The sequence below is a fragment of the Pinus tabuliformis genome, chromosome 1_2 (assembly GCF_031772625.1).
Source record: "Pinus tabuliformis cultivar Carrire ecotype Pingquan chromosome 1_2, CPIR1, whole genome shotgun sequence".
Taxonomy (NCBI): domain Eukaryota; kingdom Viridiplantae; phylum Streptophyta; class Pinopsida; order Pinales; family Pinaceae; genus Pinus; species Pinus tabuliformis.
In genome coordinates, this window is record NC_142298.1 from 1081366799 (window position 1) to 1081388750 (window position 21952).

Below are 21952 nucleotides of genomic sequence, written 5' to 3' on the forward strand. Positions count from 1 at the left end.
GGAGATATCATGTGATTTTGGCTCAACACTCTTCCCACTAGGTTATTGTATAATATTGGTTCAACACTCTTCCCACTAGGTTATTGTATAATATAGGCTCAACACTCTCCCTATAAGGTTATTATGGTCTTAGCTTCACCAACTAAAGCAAGTATTTGCACTCTTCCAACATGGATATTGTGTTTTCTCCCTCCATTAATTCACCATTCTAGAACAAAAATGGCACCCCATGGCATGTATTGAACTATTGTGGAAACGTTAATGCACCCAAAACTCTTACATGAATAATGCAAAATAATGATTAGTTGTGAGCACAATTCCTATATCCCCGCCTCAAAAAGTAAATTATATCCATATCTAAAAAGGATTTTCTATAAATACAATTTTAGGTAGTTAGGGTCTCTTTCTATGGTAAACCCTCCACTAGTTGACATCAATAACCCCATGGATAAAATCCCTAAAATGAAATTTCAATTAAATAAGTCAATTTCCAAAGTAAAACCCACCCAAGGTTCTCACTTATATGGTGACCTGGGGTATACATAAGTTTGGATAACAATGTTTGAGCATGTGTTTACTTTTTTGAATATTGATATGCATAACAATGATATCACTTGGGTTGCTCCTAACACTTGATTACTATTAGTTTGGGTACTAAGAATATATCACTCAAATGTAATTTACTATACATGGATCTCATTATTAGCATCCACATAAATAAACTTCCTAATATAAAAATTTGAGTTATTCTCATTCATCTAACTAGTATTAGTGTAGGTCATAAATGTTTGAATTTGAAATGAGGTGGACCTGTTTGAGATCTATAGGTCGCTCGAACAAAATCACCTTGAACTCCCATCAATGTTTGATTCTTACAAAGGCAACATCCCACGTATTATTTCTTACACTACAATAGAAAATGTCATTGGTGAGGGTCGAAAAATGCCATCATAAGCTCATTGGTGACAGTCAAAAGAGCCTTCGTCAACAAAAATTGAACGTCACCAAAGGTGGCATCGCCAAAAGTATAGGTGTTATGGTGACATTCAAGATCTGTCACCAATAAATATTTATAATGAAGGATAGTGACCATCACCATTTCATATGAACAATAGTGACAAACCTTAGCCTTTGTCACCAAAAAATTGAACATCACCAATGGTGGTGTCGCCAAAAGTATAGGTGTTGTGGTGACATTCAAGGTCCGTCACCAATAATGATTATAATGACGGATAGTGACCATCACCATTTCATATGAAAAACAATGATTTATTTTGATGGACCTTTCATGACCATCACTATTAATGCATATATACGTGGTGATGTTCATTGACTGTCACCATTTCATACGAACATCAGTGATTTATGGTGATGGACCTTTCATGGTCATCACTATTGATGCATATATATGGTGGTGTTCATTGACCGTCACCATTTCATATTTTGGTGTGTAGAAAATGTCACCATAAGCTCATTGGTGATAGTCAAAAGAACCTTCGTCACCAAAAACTAATCATCATCATTCCATATGAATAACAGGGCACAATGGAATTGAACCACAAACCTCCAACTTATAAAGAAGATTCTCTTCCATTGAGCTAACACCCTTTAAAGAATTAGACTTGAAAGAATAGATCTAGGGGAATAACAAAAAAATCCATAGAGAATAGGATTAGAGTGGGAAAAATAAATATGATAATAAAAATAATAACCAGCAATGGAATCTACTAATTTGAACATGTATAAGGTACATTAAACAGAGATGGCATCCATAGTACATTAAAGTGACATTTGTTAATGTTGGGATTCGTCAATTTCTGACTATCCGTAGTGCCACCAATCTAATGAACCGTGACAAGAGATGTTTCCATTAATGGAGAAGCATGTTTAAAGCTCACAGTTTCTTGATAACCACTGTCTCTAACTAACAACCATGCGTAGTTCTAGCCACTACAAAACATGGACACAAAAGTGAGCATAAAGACCAAAATCATAGTACCACCAATCTAATGAACTGTAACAGAAGATGTTCCCATTAATGGAGCCGCATCTTTAAAGCTCACATTGTTTCTTGATAACCATTGGCTCCAATTAACAACCATGCATGATTCTAGCAAATCACTGCAAAACATGGACTCAAATTCAGCATAAAGACCAAAAGCCCAATCTACCTTAATGGGAAAAAAAAAGAAATCAAGACTTACTTACAATTTACCAACCACTGAAAGGATAAAAACGTGAAAGAAAACTTCTTGATACTTCTCATCAAGGACAAACAAAATCATATCACCTTAAATGATGAATTTATAAACCTTTTGAGTTCAGAAAATGGTTTTAATACACTTAACTTTAGTTGGTTGGAAAAAATAAGTCAAGGAGGAATTTTAAAATCAAGAAGAATTATTTATTCATGGCATAAAACAAGTTCAATATTAGAGCATTGAAGATAATTGGACTAGCAAATGAAAGACAATATTCAACTAGAAGATATTATCAGAAGAAGTAAAAAGAAAAAGAAAAAGAAGATGGGCACATTTTACTTCAGCTAATAGCTAGATCCACATGAGGAACTTAAAATGAGCTTCTCCTAACCCTTCAAATCAAGGGAACCCACGACCTATTCACAGAAATGATTGTCACAAACAATGAAATATTTGACTGCCAATACTCATTGCATGGTCCTATCATAAAAGTGCAATATCAAGAGAATATACCTTTGGTAAAGAATCTCAGTTTGTCAATTGTAATATTGTCGCAATCATTAGGCAACTTCATTTCATAAAAACATCATAGCAAGAAATGTTGCCTTTATCACCAATGTAGACTAAACTTCATGTATTGAAATCTAAAACAAAGAAAAAGAAAAAAAGTTAGTGTGTTCATCTTTGAAACGTTGATAGATACATGCTCTGACCCAAGCAGCTGAAATTATTGATATTGTTACCTAAAATGGAAAATCAAATATGAGAAGATGTATGAGTGTATTTTACCGAAGCTGAGCATTGTTTGAGTCTATTATTACCTAAACCATCTCACAATGCTCTTCATCAACTCCAACAAGTAATGAATAATCCATGAAATCAATTGACTACAAACACACATTGCACATAATCATGATAACTTACTAGCTTAACAAAAATTTGAAACTAAGATTACAATTATAGTTCATTAAGGAAAATAAAAACTATATTTACCATGAGAAAGGAAGTATCATTCCAGACTTCTCTCTCCAAAATGCGCTTGGCTTTATTCCCAAGAAATATTGGAGCAGTTGGCATGGTCTCTAAGAGATTCTCGTCCAGAGGAACTTTGTTGTTGCCTAATGAATTTGCGTTGCAACGAGAGCAACCAGAAACTTTGAGGTCATAAACCGTGTTACATTTCTTACAAGCAACAGATTTTCCATTTCCATCAATTCATCTTGATCTCTTTGCCACCTTTTGCATTATTTATAGTGACCTGAAAAATAAGCACATTATGTAACATGCACACACACAATGAAGGAAAGAAACCATGGTAAATCTCTACAAGTCTGGAAAAGGTAACTGTCAAATACAGAATTAGGTACCTTGTCATATATGCAAGCCTGATATTCTTGTGAGCTTAGTGCATAAGTTATTATGCTTGTTGGATCATCATTATAAACAACAATAACCATATCGTTGACACAAGTTGGTAAACAAAAATTACCCACTCCATTACCACCCAGATGACTGACAAATGAAACAAACATAGGACTATAGCTTCTCTGAGAGTCAACTCTAATAGACCCTGATAAATTTTCTTGTAAACTCTTGCTACAACTTTTTGGTAAGTTTGACATAGGATCCCCAATGCAACTTCTCAATTCTTCTGATAGATTTAATTATGTTACTGGTGAGGGAGGGATGCTTTTCTTAGGCACCTCTATTCCACTTTTATCATGCATGATTTCGACAGATTTGGACATCATCCTGTCTCCTATTGCAATTTGTTGAACTGGATTAAAATATTTTTTGTTTGCAGATTCATTGCCACTAGCACTAGTAGCCAAAGTGGCAGAACCAACTTCCCGCCCTTGTGATGTCACAGATACATCCCAAGATTTTACTACTTGGCATTCACCTGTCCATGCTCTATCTAATGTATTTGAAAAATCATTGAAGACGGGAGAATCATGCTCTGACAGTTTCTGGCGGGTTGCCATATCTTCATCCAAACCACTTGTATTGTCCCTACTATCAACTGCTTCAAAAAGCATTGTCTTAGAAACATTGATGTTGGTATTGCATTCACCATTCTCCATGTCAAAAGTATGAAACATGATACCATTATTTATATTGGATCAATCTCTAATGTTTGGATCTCCTTCCACGTCATCCAGATATTCTCAGTTGTTTTACCTTCTACCAGTTTAATAATTTCCATGCCGTAATTTAATTTTCCATTCACAATCCCAATTCCCTCTAAATAGCCACACAAGTAGGAATTTTCCACATTACTAATCATGGAAAGTTGCCTAGATCCATTATTTAAAACATGCTTGTCGCCAACTTGGATATATTTGAACTGAATATTCTCAAAACAGATAGCTCTGTCCAAACAATTTCCATCAACCATGGAGCATGTGTCCTTTGTCATCATAATGCCAAAACCACCACTAGCATTGTTACTATCTTTTACTGTACCCTGACAGTCTCCAACCTTTTCATTTATGCTAGAATCATATTGCTTATATGGAGTCTTAAAATCATCCAGTGGACTAGATTCCAATTTGGCAAGAGAGTTTTTCACTCTAAGAGATGAATCTAAATGGAAAAGATGGTGATCCTATTCATAGGCTTCATAAAGAAGAAGAAACCTTATATTTTTTAGCTTTGAAATATCAGCAACAAGTCTTTCAAGTTCCAACGTGCCTAAAACTAGTTATGGCCTCTTGCAACAAACCCTGTTTGAATTTGATAGATTTCATCAAAAGAATGAACCCTATGAAGAAATTATTTCCAACTAAGAAATTTCTATAAGAAAATATGGAAATATTAGACAACCTAAAGTACACTAAACAACCTTTATATACATCTATAATATCACCTCAAATTCAACTCTCTCTTTATACAACATTCCTTCAAGCTCTCCAATTTGCCTCCTTGATTCAAGAACCTTAATAACAGAATAAAAGGATCTAGATGTGGTGATTTTATGTCTGAGCAAATTAAAAACCTCTCTAAACAACATTCCCACTTTATCTGCAACCTGTTCATTTGCATCAAAATGCACATTAGTTTGGATCTAGGGGTCCTACTTCATTTATTTTTTTGTTATTCCTTGCTTCTCCCATGCCACCTTCTCAGATAGCTCCTCTATTGTTATTTGATAATTAATATTAACCTTGGATGAAACAAAAACAATGAAACCATTTGCCAGATCTGAATCTTTTCATTCCTTATCTTGAAGTTCCAAATATGTTGTGATTGTCCCATATGAACCTGGACCCACAGGAGATATAATTTCATTTGGATATGCCTTTATTGAAGCTGACATACAAATAAATCACTTGAAGGAGTAGTTGGCAATGAAGGTCTCTCTCCAGATGGATATATATCCCACTATACCCCTATAACTTGAGCATATGTATCTCCTATGGGGGATTTCTTAAAAACGATTTATTTTTAAACAAGACTGGTTCCATCAACACTAGATTTACTAGTAACATGTGATATAGGTGGCCCCATCCCTCCACTAGTAAGAGGTAGTTTGGACTATCCCTTATTCTTATCAATCATAGGGTCATCTGCTAAGGCAGAGACAATTGACATTGTCTTATACATTTTCATGTTTTGCATTTCTTCTTACTAGTTTTGTTCTAGAATAGGAACAACAGAACTGGGTATCATAGAAATAGATCTATCTAAACTTAATTGTTTGTCTAAAAATGCAATAGTTATTGCCGATTTCAACGGAAGTTCAGGCAAGGTGGCACCTTCATTTGCAAGGAAACAGGTCTCAAGGGATAAATGGTAAGTTGTAAACCCTGCATATTGAACAACATATTTAGCTTTCTTCAATTGATCATGACTTGCACCCATAAGAAGAACTTGTAAACACAAGAGCAAAGTGAGCCCCATAAATTATGACTTCAAGAAAATATCATATAACTTAAGATCAAGATATCACGTAATTTGGAGATAGTCAACAATATTAGATACTTTCAAGAATGAAATTTTGAGAACCTCTTTACTTTGTTGGAAATATTTCAGAGAAACTATTAGATTATCATAGCATACATAATAGAAGTACCATTTCTACCAGATAGATTAGAATTTCAAGGCATATTAAGTATAAATATAATACTTATTTTAATGACAATAAAATATTAAAAATACACAATGAATCCTAGATAGTTTGCCACGCTTGCAATCACCATCCTAGACTGGAAAACGAATTTCTAGATTGTATTTGAAATGCAAATTTATTGATTCATGTTAGAATCTGTAGGACCACACTGACCAGCATGAGAAACATTTCTACATAAAATAAAAAATGAAGTTGTAAAATACCTTGTTGATTTTGGATCGAACGGGTAGAGTGGATCCACATGGCCTCCCCACATCAACTGGCATTTTAGGAGGGATGGGCCCCTTATTTATCAACTTTCCCCCCTGGCTCTCTACGAAAGTAGTTGAAACCCCAATTCATCTCATTTTTCAGTGTCATACTTTGGAGAGCAAATTTGGACAACATAAATTAGAACAACTTAGGGTGGGAAAGTTTGGTAGAACAACACTGAAAACAACTTTGGCAAGCAGATTTGAAGGGAGGAACGAAGTTTTTTCCAGCAAAACAACACTCAAAACTCTTACTTGTCTTCTATTTCTTACTCTCATATTCTTTTGATTGAATCTCATTCATCATCTTGGGGAGGGTATGATCATAGAAATCATGGTGGAAGAAGTGGCAAAGGGAGAGGAGATGGTGAAAAAAATAACATTCCCCTCTATGGAACTATGTAATAGAAAAATAGAGAAAAAGGAGAAAAATAAGGTGGAAAGTTGAAACTACTTATGGAATTGCATAGGTTCAAGGAAAATTTTGGATTCATACTCAAGGGGTAAAGCCCTTTTTCTTTGGATTCCTAACAATGGGGTTGAGTTTTGTAATCTTTCACCCCAAAGATGGAGGCACAATTTCAAAATGAGCATGATGATGCACAATTAGCCAGGGAAGAAAGGAGGGGTAGCAAGCATGTTCTTGTAGGTTAAAAAAATGGGCAGCCAGTTTCCTCAACAATTGAAGAAGCCTGGAAGAGATTGAACACAAAACTCTTGGAAATAATGTTTGATTGATTCGAGGAGGGAAGAAACAAATAGAGGAGTTTCCCCTGCCATACATGCATGTGGTATTCCCTTTATAAAGTCTTATGTGTCTATATTGGCAAGTCATGTTTAGAGTGGTGAATAAAGCACCCATTGGTTACAAGAGACAAATTTTGAAAAAGTATGCCCCACCATTATACAGAAGGAGAAGTTGTTGTGGACTAATACAACAAACCAACCATCAATAAATTTGATAGTATGTCTCTTTCAAGGCCATACTTTTGAGAGCAATAAATGTTTAAAATCAAGAGAAGAGCATTGAGTACATGGTTGAGACTTACAAAAGTAATTGAGATTAGAAATCATGGCTACAATATTTGAATATGGATACTAATGCTATACAACAAAAATGTGTTCTTAAAAAAATCCTATACAACCAAGATGTAGGTGTCTACTACTCACAAAATGAAAAACATGTGAATTTTCCAAAATGCTAGAAAATTTATAGGAATGTACAGGGTAAGTTCCTTAGACAGAACACCAAAGGACACCGCTCACAAACAGATCACAAATCAATACACCAGTATTGTTGACGTGGTTAAAACCCTCAAAGAGGGAAACAGTCCACGGCTTGAGCCAACGCAGACACTTCAGGCAATTTATTAATAAAATAATGAAAATTTACATAAGCTTCTCTCATGAACGGTTACCCTACAAATGACCCTCCATGCTCTTTAAATAGAGATCATGAACCAATCAGGTGTTAAGCCATGGACCAAGTGTCGGTAATTCCAAGGAGAGAATGAACTGTCGGATCACTACATATCGTGACCATTGGATTGTAAGTTACAAAAGTACATAGTAAAGAAACACACTTTACCTAACTCTACACTAGACCAAGTTATACTTAACTACTTCCTATGTGTCAGAATATCCTAAAATCCCCCCTTAAGAACAACTTGGGATAGGATTGAAGGATGTACAAATATGACACAATAGGAGAAGGAAGGAGGAATTAGAGCCTATCCCCCCTTAGTGACAACTTCCTGAACTCCAACCATAAATCGAAGTTTAGTAAACTTCGTCTCTGTGAGAGCCTTTGTAAATATTTCTGCAACTTGATCATCTGTTGAACAATATTGCACTTCAAGAACATGGTCGTGAATGAGATCTCTGATGAAGTGCATGTGCAGTTCAATGTGTTTGTTGTGCTGATGTTGGACTGGATCTTTGCATAGTTGAATGGCACTTTGATTATCACACCAAAGTGTAGTCGGATGCTGTTGTTGAAAGCCAAACTCTGTCAGGATCCGACGAAGCCACATGGTTTCCTTACTAGCTTCTATGGCACCACGATACTTTGCTTCTGCTGAAGAAAGAGAAATGGCACTTTGTTTCTTGCAAGCCCATGTAATAGGTCCTGAACCAAGAGTGAACACATAACCTGCAGTAGACTTTCGATCATCAGGGTCACCAACCCAATCAAAATCAATGAAATCAACCAATAGAGGAGATGCTTCTGCACTGTAATGAATCCCAAACTGAACTGTGCCTCGAACATAACGAAGTATTCTTTTAGCTACTTTCCAATGAATTTCATGTGGGTTTTGAATAAACCAAGCAATAAGGCCAACATCAAAGGAAAGGTCAGGACGAGTATGGGTCAGATACAAAAGTTTTCCTACAAGTTGACAGTATAAGGTAGCATCAACTTCAGGGGAAGTACAAGTGACTGAAAGTTTGTCTCCGGACTGAAAGGGAGAAGGGGCTGGCTTACAGTCTTCCATGTGAAAATGGTGTAGAAAATCACAGGCATACTTAGACTGGGAAAGGGAAATACCTTCCTTGGATTGCAAGACTTGAAGACCAAGAAAATAATGCAAATGTCCTAAGTCTGTCATTTCAAACTTCTTTTTAAGGCTACACTTCACATGGTTTATAAGGTTTGGATCACTACCAATAAGGATAAGATCATCAACATAAAGAACAAGAATGATAAGAGACTTTCCCACTTTCTTGGTTTAGACAGTATTGTCAAAATGACACCTAGAAAAGCCAGTTTCTAAAAGAAAGTAATCCATTTTGGCATACCAAGCCCGAGGAGCTTGCTTGAGACCATAAAGGCATTTCTTAAGCTGACATACAAGGCTGGAGTTTGTTTGTGTAAAGCCAGTAGGTTTTTCCATATAGATTTCTTCATGCAAGTCCCCATGCAAGAAGACAGATTTGACATCCATCTGATGGACTTCCCATTTGAAAGAGGCAGAAAGGGAAAGAGCAAGGTGGATAGAGTTCATTTTGGCAATAGGGGAGAAGGTTTCAGTATAGTCAATGCCTTCAACTTGTGAAAAATCCTTAGCAACAAGACGAGCTTTATGTTTATCAACTTTTCCATTTGGTCCATACTTGGTTCTGTAAACCCATTTGCATCTAACAAGTTTTTGTCCCTTTGGTAGAGGAACAAGATCCCATGTATCATTTGCCAATAATGAACGATATTCTTCATTCATAGCTACGTCCCAATATGGATGGCCTGAAGCTTCTGCATAGGTGTCAGGATCATAATTCGCTAAAGCTTGAGCCAGTAAAGAAGAGGCTCTATCGAACTGAGAACGTGTACGTCGCTAATCTGTAGGATCACTAGCAAGATCACCTGCTGCATCCCGAGTATCACGGACCCATTTTGAAAGTTGAGGAGCTAAAGTAGGATCCTGAGAAGGTGGGGGAGGATTGTCATCCTCGCTTTCATCATCTGAAGAAGAAATATTTTCAAAAGTAGAAGAGATAGAGAGAGGTGGCACATCCGCCGAACTAGGCTCATAGGCTGATATATTGTCAGCAAACTTTACATCTCTTCTAATGATAACATTTTTGGACTTAAGTGGAATAAGTCTATATCCTTTGACATCTTCAGAATATCCAACAAAAATACATTTTTCACTCTACACTACACTTTGGTGTGATAATCAAAGTGCCATTCAACTATGCAAAGATCCAATCCAACATCAGCACAACAAACACATTGAACTGCACATGCACTTCATCAGAAAGCTCATTCATGACCATGTTCTTGAAGTGCAATATTGTTTAACAGATGATCAAGTTGCAAACATATTTACAAAGTCTCTCACAGAGGTGAAGTTTACTAAACTTCGATTTATGGTTGGAGTTCAGGAAGTTGTCACTAAGAGGGGATAGGTTCTAATGCCTCCTTCCTTCTCCTATTGTGTCATATTCGTACATCCTTCAATCCTATCCCAAGTTGTTCTTAAGGGGGGATGTTAGGATATTTTGACACATAGGAAGTAGTTAAGTATAACTTGGTCTAGTGTAGAGTTAGGTCCCAAAATGTTTGTAGCGGTGTCTAGATCCTATCAATCCATTGTAGCCTCGCACTCTCGGTAGTTTTTATATATACAAATCCAAATCAGCATGTTACACAAATGTATGTATTGTGTGAAGTTTCCCATCAACTCAAACTGAAACTTCTCACCATCAATCTGTGTGGAGCTTCCTTAGTCCTCAAACCTTCTCCTGGTGGAGCTTGAGAAAATATGTGCATACACATATCACATTATAGCATGTTGTGGAGTACATTTACAAGAAACCAACCATTCAAATTTTTATATTCTGTCAAGATTGAGGCATGTGTTAAATGCCTATTATTTGCACCTCTGCACAATGGTGTCCTTAGTAATTTGAAGTTTCTTTTCTTGCTAGTATGATCTAATTATTGCTTTGTGCAAGATGTTTTTTCACTCTCATTATTAAAATTTTGATGTTTATGAACAGTACATGGATATAATGGATGTCTCGAATAAGAAAAGAGTCAATGATTTTACCATTAATAGTGTTTAGTATTTGCATATGGTGTAAATTTAGTAGTTCTACTGGTGGTTACTTAGGGTCAACCTAAACATTTCTTTCATATGCATCAAAAGAAGTAAAAAGTGATAATAAGAAGGACTCATGCAAACTTTTATAATCGTACATGTTGAATCTGCAAGTGTTGCTGTTGTGCTCAATTTCTTATTGGATTACCTATCAGGTGATAAAGTTTTTACAAATGTTTGAAATGATACTAAATCAGGTAGACGAGAAGGACTGAAGAATGAAATCAAAAGACAATACTTGATTGAGATCTATAGGTGGCTGGAACGAAATCATCTTGAACTCCAATCAATGTTTAATTATTACAAAGGCAACATCTAACATATTATTGGTTAGCATTTTCAACATTGAAACTTGTATTGCACCTTTTTTTCGACTTGGCAATAACATTTTTTCAATGAAATTAATGCATGATCCTGCTTTCAAGTAAACCACTGTCATCCACAATGCCTGTGCAGAACATGAGTACATGCTCAAATCGACTTGTCTTGGCTGATATTGGTAATCATCTTCACTAACTAGTGGGTAGGTAAAGGATCTTGGTCATTGTATCAACACTCACCCCAAGCGGATATCATGTGAAATTGGCTCAACACTCTCCCCATAAGGCTATTATGGTGTCAACTTCACTAACTAAATCAAGGCTTTGCACTCTTCCAACATGGATATTGTGTTTTATCCCTCCATTAATGCACCATTCTAGAACAACAATGGCATCCCATGGCATGTATTGAACTATTGCATAAACGTTAATGCACCCAAAACTATTACATGAAGAATGAAAAATAATTATTAGCACAATTCCTATATCCCCACCTCAAAAAGTAAAAGATATCCATTAGTGTAAAGTAGATAGATGATACATGCAATTATGTTAATTGTAGATGAATCCATATGTAGTGTTAAACTTTAGAGACAACAGGGTATTTGAAATTTTAACACTGTAAATGGATTCAAAGACCCCTTTGTCTCTAAATTTTAACACTGCAGATGGATTCAAAGACCCCTGTAGTGAAATGTAACACTTCGGTATCAAAATTACAATTTTCCATTTCTAGAGTGGTACACAATTAAAAATTACTAACATAAATGACTAATTCATATACTTGTTGTACTTGTTATTTGGTCATATTTTTATTCTTGGACTATAATATTCATTTATGTTAAGCATTATTAATTTTGTCACTTATTATCTAGTCATATATTTTAATCCTAGACTAAATTAGTCATTTAAGTTAGTTGCTTTTAGTTTAGTCACTTATTATCTAGTCATATATTTTATCCCTAGATTAAATTAGTCATTTAATTTAGTCATTTTTAGTTCAGTCACTTAAAATTGCTCAAATTTAGTAGTAATTCACTTGAAATAATTGCGGTGACTAACGTTTTTAGTCACCTAGTCATTAATTTCATCATTTTCTACTAGTGAAACAATCCCACTTGCGTACAAGGGTGATCTCCCTAGATCCTTGATGGAAACTAGAAACAAGCAAGACTATTGAACTGACTCTTAAGTTGAACTTGTTTGAATTATAAGAATTAAAGCTAATGGATGAGCCTCTTACCTCTTTCACGAAATGCTCGATGAATATCCCTTGTTGTGATTTGATGCAGCTCTTCAATGCTTGATAAGGCCTGAAAACATCGACCATAAAAGGATCAAAAACACATGTGATATAATGATCCAAACAACTTAGCCTAATGATCAAGGAAATTAGGAATTGAATTTGCCTTAATAAACATTATAAATAATTGTAAACCATTCATCATTCCAATAAGACAAATGAATGGGAGAAAGTGTTCATTTGTATTAATCAAAGATTAAGAAGAGGCTTACAACCTTTGTCTTGATGTCGTGAGGTCTCTCCCAAATGCCTTCAATCTCCTCCTTAGATGACAAGCTTTCCAATATCAAACCAACAACATAAGTTTGTCTTCTCCGAGTTCCGACCTCCTCAATCCCTCTACCCTCTATTCATTTTATAGGCCAAGAGAAGGAAATTTCAAATCCAAAAGAGGAGGATGAGACTCCTTCATTGAGGGATTAGGTTACGATGAGACAATGGATGGATATGCATCATATGAGGGTTAAAGTTTGAATAGTCATCACTTGGAAGCTTTAAGTTGGGAAATATTCGACCAAATATGTTTCTAGAATGTACTTTTTATTTTTACTTTCTAGAATTCACCTGTGCGGGTTTATAGTGCCAGATAGAGTGCATCTCTACGCTGTTCTCAGAGTTAATTTCACCACATGCACAGGAAACTCTAGAGAAATTGGCACAGGTGGAACTTAACAAGGTGTAATAGCCATTTTTCTCAAATTTCTCATCTAGATCAAAATATTTTGGGTTATTTGACTTTTGAGGGAGCTGGTTCAAACATGTTGATGGATGGTAAAAAGACCCATAAATTGATCAAGTGTCATGGCGACAAATTGACATGTAACACCTCTGTCATTTAGGCTAGGAAAATTTATTTTTAGCTTCTAAATAAGCTTTCATCTCCCCTCTAAAGAAATCCAAATTTATTTTTGGCTAAATGTAAGCTTTATTCTCTGCAATGGAATCCTGTAGGCATGTAATCATTTAGAATTCATTTTTTAATGATTTCCAATGCCTCTCATTTGGGTCGAAGAGTGATTTGAATTGTCTTATTTGTGTATCAGAGTGTGCCTATGTGCATGGAGGGAACAATCCAAATTTATTTTTGGCTAAATGTAAGCTTTATTCTCTGCAATGGAATCCTGTAGGAATGTAATCATTTAGAATTCATTTTTTAATGATTTCCAATGCCTCTCATTTGGGTTGAAGAGTGATTTGAATTATCTTATTTGTGTATGAGAGTGTGCCTATGTGCATGGAGGGGAGCACTAAGTGCCACCCAAAACTTCATTGCATGTAATTACAATTGAAATATTATCAATACAAGTACATTTTTCTAATTCCTAATTTGTTGCAGTTGATAGCTAGCCCTTTTCCAAGTCTGTGCAATCTTCATAATTTTTTTCTAATCATCTTAAAACTTGAGCATGAATACCTCCATATTGGTGTTGGAAACCGTGTATTTTGTGTTGCTGGTTTCACCATCATCAATAGTTGATTTATTAGCTTCAAATCTAGGCCTTGACTCATCCTTAGTGCTAGAAACCATGTATTTTGGGTTGTTGGTTTCACCATATTCAATAGCAAATTTATTACATTCAAATCTAGGCCTTGACACATCATTTTCAAAATTTGGGATGGGAATGGTATTTTCCATGTATGCTTCTACATTTTCAATGGTTTTGGAAGTACTAATTTTTTCATTTATAAATGTCACCTATTCATTTTCAGGCACATAACTTTTCTCACCTTTCAATTCTAGGTTATTTTCTTCATCATCTAATGCAAGATTTCTCACCTCTTCTTCAAGTATGGCCTCTTATGACTAGCCTCTTCAGAACAACATAGAAGACCTGCCAACTTTAGTGTAATGACCTCAAGAAAGCATTGTTTTATAAATAAATATTTTCATCAAAGAGAAAGCTAATGTCTTCTGCCTCATAATAGATTTCACTAGCACAAACCCATATATAGTGGCTATTTGTAAGCCATCCTCAAGCTTCAGCTAAAATCTCTAATTCATCTTATCCCTTCAATAGCATATTGAAATGGTTCTCAGGCAATATGAAATTGTGAACGGTTCTTCGTTGCAGGGGCATTTACGGGAGAAAATTAGAAATCTTGTTCTTACATCTGAACTTCAATTGTGCCTTTCTTTTTTTCATTGACATTGGTAGAGCTGATTTGAACTTCAATTGTGTATTTCTTTTTTTCCATTGACATTGGCAAGGTCGATCTATCAATAAACCAGTTGGCAATTTTTTCTATTAGTGTTAATAATATAAGAAATCAAACCCAATTTTTTTTTTTTAATATAATATTCTACTATTCTTAATTAAAAATTATACTATTTAATTTTATTATAGTAATTTTTAATTAAAAATAATTTTAATTACTTATTACTTTTAATTATTGATAATATTGCAATTAATGAAAACTTTCGTCCTTTCCCCGATCTTGGTAGGAATACAAGATTCAACTACTTCCCGAAGTAGAGGATATGCCATTTTCTGTCTGTAAGCACTCTACATGTATGATAACCATTTGCATATTTATTCTTAATTTGTTAACATTGAATTGCTAATTTCTTGTTGATTTTCTTTCAAAGTGGGGAAATGACTGCAATGAACTTGCTTGGCCTACAATCAACACATTTTTGCTCTTTCAAAACCTAACCCTTGCAATTTCCAAGCTTTTAGATTCAGAGTACATTACATATTAATAGTATTACCTTACTGTTTACCGCTAGGGATTTGTATGTTTTTATTGTACACGATTAAGCCAAAGTGTTAAATCCAAACCCAACTTGAGACTAATGTCTCCATAAATTTCATTTTTATCAAAGGAATCACTCGTAAGCTACCTTAAAAAAGATTAATAAATACATGATGTTCAATATCCAACTAGTGAGCAATACATGCTAAGAAATATACATCTAATGTTGAATTTGATAGTTCATCCAATAAACCCTTCTACATGCTAAAACAATATAGATATAGAGAGAAAAAATTAGGTTCCTTTGATTACGAAGATAATATTTAAACATTCAACAAGCGTAAAACTTTAGGTAAGAACAAGATAAACATTCCAACACAAATGAGAGGATTCTCATAAAAAATTTAGTTTATATAATTGCCAAGGTCCCAATCCTTAAACATTTGTATAGGAATAGAAAGGAAAAAGAAAATGCATTGTAACAAAAATCCAATGTTAATAACAGTGACACTAGTGTTCTCACATGTACAATTAATTGAATTTGCAAATCTCTACCATATTACAAAATCAATGTGTACAAATCTAGCAAGCCAATTTGATGAATTTGTAAAATACTACTTTTAAGAGGAGAAGATAATATGAGGCACATAAGAAATAGATCAATGTGCACTTCCATATTTTAGGAAGAATATGTTTAGATAACACTTAAAATTTATTATATAGCATGAACAAGAATGAAAAATGACAGGAACAATGATTCGTAGGCAGAAGGAGTTGGTGAAAATTAATAATAAACCCCTTTTACAACATGGTCTCGTAGAGTAGCATGAGAATTTTGTAATCCACTCAATTGTTGCTTGAGTGGCAATATTAGGGACATAATATATGACTGATTTGACCCTGAAAGGAGTAGTGTCACTTAAGTGACCTTTCTATTCTTTGATTATTTTTTAGCTACAAATAAATCACCCTTCTTATCATCTACCAAAGGATGGAGAAGTGTTCTAACATTACCAAACAAATAAGAGTAACACTCCAAATTGTCTTACAATAATAGAGCAAGTGCAAAATTTGGAATGACCAGAAGTTTGAATTTATAATACCAAAGACATTTGAGTATGACTTTGCAAATCGTAATGTTTTTCAGTTCTTGGCAAAATATTGGAAAACCCATCTCGTGTTCAATGATGACATTTAGGTTTGCCTACAATGACAGATTATGTTGGCTATCTTACAATGCAACCTGTGTAACAAAGCCACAACTTTTCAATAAGTGAAATATTATTCAAACACTGAGATCTAAATATGTTATTCATGTATATTTAAAATGATGATTGTGTTGGGATTAAGGATTTCACTATCCAGTTTTTCAATAAGAAATTAGGGTGCATCTTTTGTGTTTCAGGGCACAACTGCAGTGATCCTGTCGGGGGTTTGTTGCATCATTAAAGGTGACTGGTGGAACATTAGCTTATCATACCTTCCTCTTCCTAGGAGCTTGAGAGGTCAATCCAACTCTATGTGTGAACCATCCAAATGAGTCAAAGACAAGTTAATTTACACTAATTGAAAATAATGGTGACCTTATCTTCCAAGATTGTATGCAAAATTTCTAGGTCAGGCACCAATTTCTACCTGTAGAGATGGGTTTGTGAAAATTTCTTTTTCTTGTTATGAAATTTAAAGGCTTTACTTATGTTATGTCTACAACGGATGCAATATTATATCTTTCCAACCTACATGATATTATAATAGTGTTTCTGAGACAAATTACTATCAAGATCATGACTCTTTCTAAAGTGATTCTAGTCCAAGTTGTGGCCATTGTTTACTTCTAATTTCTTCTTATCTAGACTGGATGAAGCTTCACTGTACTGGTTGCCAAGCTCCATTTCTACTTTATAATCCTGCCTAAACTCATCTTCCTCTGGAATTTTAAAAGTTTGTGTGCGTTCAATATCTTTATTTTCAAGAGCAAATATGGTGCTTCCCATGTATATCAACTATAGTTATTTGTTTCTTTGCCCCACAAACCCTACTTCCTCAACATTAGCTTATTTTATGTTAGAAAGGTAGAGGAGGAGAGACACAAAATTTTACACACACAATAATAGGAGCTGTGACTCTTCAATTGATCACACAAACTTGATGATCACAATGAACCCGGTGAGGGGGATTTAAACTTTTTCGACCAACGACACTAAAAATAACTTAACATGCACACACACTCTAAATAAATAATATTGAATTACTCAACCTATCTAAATTTAGACAACTCTGCATGCAAGAGTAATTAGCTATCTTTAACGATTTAATTGAATGAATTAAATCTAAAGAACTTATATAGATTTTCATTATTTCATGTCTTTGTTTTAATTCTTATAGTTTATTTAAGCCTCACAATCCTATTTGGATTCTTGTGTTGCATCCTTAAGCTGTGTCCTTAATCATTTACGAATTAAGAGAACCCACAATCAAATCAATTGAATGCAAATATTTATTCTCCTTAAAGTGTCTGAACTATGGTGAAAATATTTCTAGGCAGGAACAAGTATTATGGAGCTTATAGTACTTGAAATGACGAAACGAGTAATGAAAGACATCGGTTTCTTCGGTAAGTTTTGGCTTTTTGAGCATATATTTTGTTGTTTTCCTTTTGCAAATATTCCTGAGGGTACATACTAAGGTATTTTTACTTTGGCCAGGTAATAAAACACTGATAGAGGGTTGCGAGAAGATATGGATGGCTGACTCCAAGGTATTTTAAAATTTAACACAAACCCATAAATGTGAATGAGATCATTGTATTGTTTGTACATTGAGTGCACTTCTAATAACTAATATTCTAGAGACTCATAGTAATCCTTGTCGTGCGTTACAGAGACTCATAGTAAAGTCAAGAATGGAATCTCTTCAACATTTCAAGAGGTCATGGGCACATGAGAATGAACCCCGCAAAGATCTCTTAGATGTTGTGAAGGTTCTATCTCAATTATTAAAAGATACATTTTGAATGATTTTTAATTGAAAGTTTGTTTCTCAATTTGCCACAGACATCCAATATGATGCAAAATACTTTTTATTGGTTCAAAGTTGCTATTTGATTATCTTTACCAACGAAAAATGCAAATAGGTCTCAACATTTTATGGTTAGATATGATTTAGGCAATCAAATCGACAATATTGATTGGGTCATGAGGAGTTAGAAGAACTTTCACAAAAGGAAGTAACTAAGGCTATTTCCTCTCACTGTGAGGTATTATGTTGTCATACCATTTTTGCTCATTTGTACTCTATCTTCTTGGTTAAATAGGTTAAGATCAAATTGTTGATTAAGAAAAGTTCAACGTTCCTTATATTGAACTAGAGACTTGCAAAAACCTGTTATTGTGGCTCTTTCGAATCCAACTAGTCAATCAAAATGCACTGCAGATGAGGCATATATTTGGAGTTAGGTATGCTTGTATATATATTGATATCTGCAACTGAGATTATATCAAGTTAGTTTTGGCATTTTAAATATGTTAGTTTATCAAGACTTAAGGGCCTTATAATGGTCATTATTTTCCATTGATATTAAGTCTAATAAACGAGTGGCACCGGGACTTACATTGTAGGGGCCTGCAACTTTTATTAGTGGAAGTTCATTTGATCATGTTACCCTAAATAGAAAGACCTTTACTCCTGGATAGGTCTTGTGTGCATTTTCACATTAGATTTAGTGAGAACAAAGCGTTCTTAGGGTTGATTATATTCATTGTATGTTGAATTTGAATGTTGTGATTCTCTTAGTGGATGTTGGTTCTCCTTGATATAGGAATACTACAATTGAGATATTTTTTCCTTTAGTATTGGTATTTCCTGAGGTTGGATATACAACCTTGTCAATCTTTGAGTTATGTGATAGGAGAAAATGAAAAGCAGTCAAAAGCATTCTCCGAGTATTCACACTTCCGTTCTTTCTTTTCAATTTTGTAGGGCAACAATGCATACATTTTCCCTGGGTTTGGTTAGGAGTCGTCATGTTTGGAACCAATAATGTACATGACGATATGATGTTGGCAACTGATAATGATTTATCATTTCGTCCCTTTTCAATCTCTAGGAATTGAACTTTCATGTGATAATCAAGAATGCATTCACATGTCTAGAAGCTTAAATTCAGAATACCAAAAGCATTTGAGCCAAACATTTTATGATTCTTAGTCGTTTGACAATTTGAAGAAACATTTTGTAAACCAATATTGTATTAGCAAAACCTGCAATATTTAAAATTTAACCAGTTTTCCTTTTGGACATTTTGTTTTGCAACAATTCAAATGAGAAAGAAGTGTGGTACTTCTAGAGACTTGTAAGTAATTACTTATTTAGAGATCAGATGCAAATGGCTATGATTTTTTTTTTTATTCTGGAGAAGCCCATCACAAAAATACAAAAAATGTAGCTCTTTCCAGCAAGGACTCTTGTGGCTTAGCAACTCATTTTGTTATAATGTGAAATTCAAAATAAATAAAAAAGTTTAAACTTTTGTTCATTAATTTTTTTGTAAAATCATGGGACACTTCCAAGTTGACTAACACAGAAACTGATCTTTCGACAGCCATTGAGCCAGGGAATACATACGTGAAAACCTTGTGTTTATCCGGGAGCCGATAACATACTTTTGTCCATTAATTTGCTTCTAACTTACGCCTCGGTAATGTGTATTTAGTTGCCGACAACGCCGTCACTTCTGACAACATGTTTTTGTAAAAAATGCAGCGTGTTTAACAACACGCCGTCATTTGTTCGTAACAACGCCGTCACTTCTGGTAAAAAATGCAGCGGGTTTAACAACGCCGTCATTTTAAAGCGTGTTCGTATTTCAAGACAACGTAAGGCACAGTACAGTTCGCTCTGAGGGAGGGTTTACGGTACTTTTTAAAGGGAGGGTATTACTATTCTTCGTATGCATTCAGGAATGAGAGATCTTCCATATTTCAATATCTCCATATTTGAAAGATCGCTGCAATATCCGTGGGAGCCAGCGATATCGAAGGTAAAAGCAAGATGGAAATGAAAAAGGAGATATGGAAGAGATTAACACAAGACCTGTTAATGGAGATTTTGGCAAGACTGCCTATGGAAAGCATCGTGAGGTTTCGCGCAGTTTGCAAAACTTGGAAGGAAATGTTTCAATCCTCCGAGTTCAGAGAGTTAGTGGCCACCTCAGCGGTTTCTTCTAGTGAGGCATTTCTCATTGTTCAGAAAATTGATTCATCTCAGCGATCGTACGCCATAAACCTATGGATTGGTATAGAAAGTGGCTACAAATTTCGAAGTCTGTCTTTGGATTTTCTTCCGAGCCCTGTTGTTGTGGTGGCAGGTTGCAAGAACATACTTTGTTGTTGGAGTGGAAAAGATGAAATTTACATATGCAATCCTCTCACCCAAACCTGGATAGAACTTCCCCAACGTTTTGAAGATACAGCGTGGGATTTCATTAGTCTAGCTTTTGATACACGCACGGCACGTTGTACCCTTATCATGGGAAGGAATTCTAGAGAACATGTTAGGGAGTTTGACATGTGGAACGCCTTTGACGCCTTTGGGGAAGGACCTTTACCAGAAAGGGACTCTACCTCACAAAATTTTATGGTGGCAGAGATGTATGATTCCAAAACTAATATGTGGACTCAATTAGAAACAACTGTGGGCAATCTAGTTCGACCTCAAGGGGAAGGCATACATTCGAATGGGAGATATTATTGGTTAAATGAATTACCTGACGACGGGGATTGTTTGAGCTTAGTTGCATTCGATGAGCAACAGAAACAATGGAATGTAATCAAGGGGCCACAGAACATAACAGTTGACATCGGCTCACGAATTACTGGTTGCGAAGGGTGCATAGCTTTAGTTTGTACGGGTCACATGTCTTTATGGGAACTTAGTATAGATGAAGTAGAAGGAGAGAAATGGTCTCCATTTAAAACAGTGGACGTTGAGCACGAATTGAGGAACCTGATGGTTTGCACGGACATGGCAGTGAATCACAGTGGCTGTGCTTTAGTCTTTCTACCCATTACGAATTTTTATGTGTTTTGGAGCGATTATTTTCGTTCTCATATTTCAGTGCGTGCCTTCCAAGTAAACAATATTTTCTGGCCCTAGTATACATAGCGCTGCTTGTTTCAGTCCTGTTACTGCTTTTATTTCTTACATCCGAAGCTCATTTAGATATTTTTATGGGTTTGGAGAATAGTAGTAGATTTTACTGTTTTTGTAAATGTTTAGAATCGATTTGCAAGTAGTTCAACTAGTGTTCTACACTTGGTGGGTTTCTAGGACTGCGATGAATGTATGTTTTTGTTGAAACTTTAGTAGACTTCTGATCTCATATATCAATATTCGTTATCAACGGTGTCTTGAATCGACACAGCTGGCCATTTTTGTACGAGAGATTAAAAT

At 35.0% G+C, this 21952-nt stretch overlaps 1 protein-coding gene across 1 annotated transcript; it reads left to right on the forward strand.

Annotated features, from left to right (window-relative positions):
• Positions 1-20551: 20551 nt before the first annotated feature.
• Positions 20552-21655, forward strand: LOC149209892 (F-box protein At5g49610-like). The gene has a single exon (XM_089398789.1). It carries the CDS (start codon positions 20552-20554, stop codon positions 21653-21655), a length of 1104 nt encoding a protein of 367 aa, XP_089254915.1.
• The last annotated feature ends 297 nt before the right edge of the window (positions 21656-21952 follow it).

Bases quoted from the DNA above. Each gene is read 5' to 3' on its own strand.
- LOC149209892 (XM_089398789.1), top strand. From the start codon at position 20,552: ATGGAAATGAAAAAGGAGATATGGAAGAGATTAACACAAGACCTGTTA.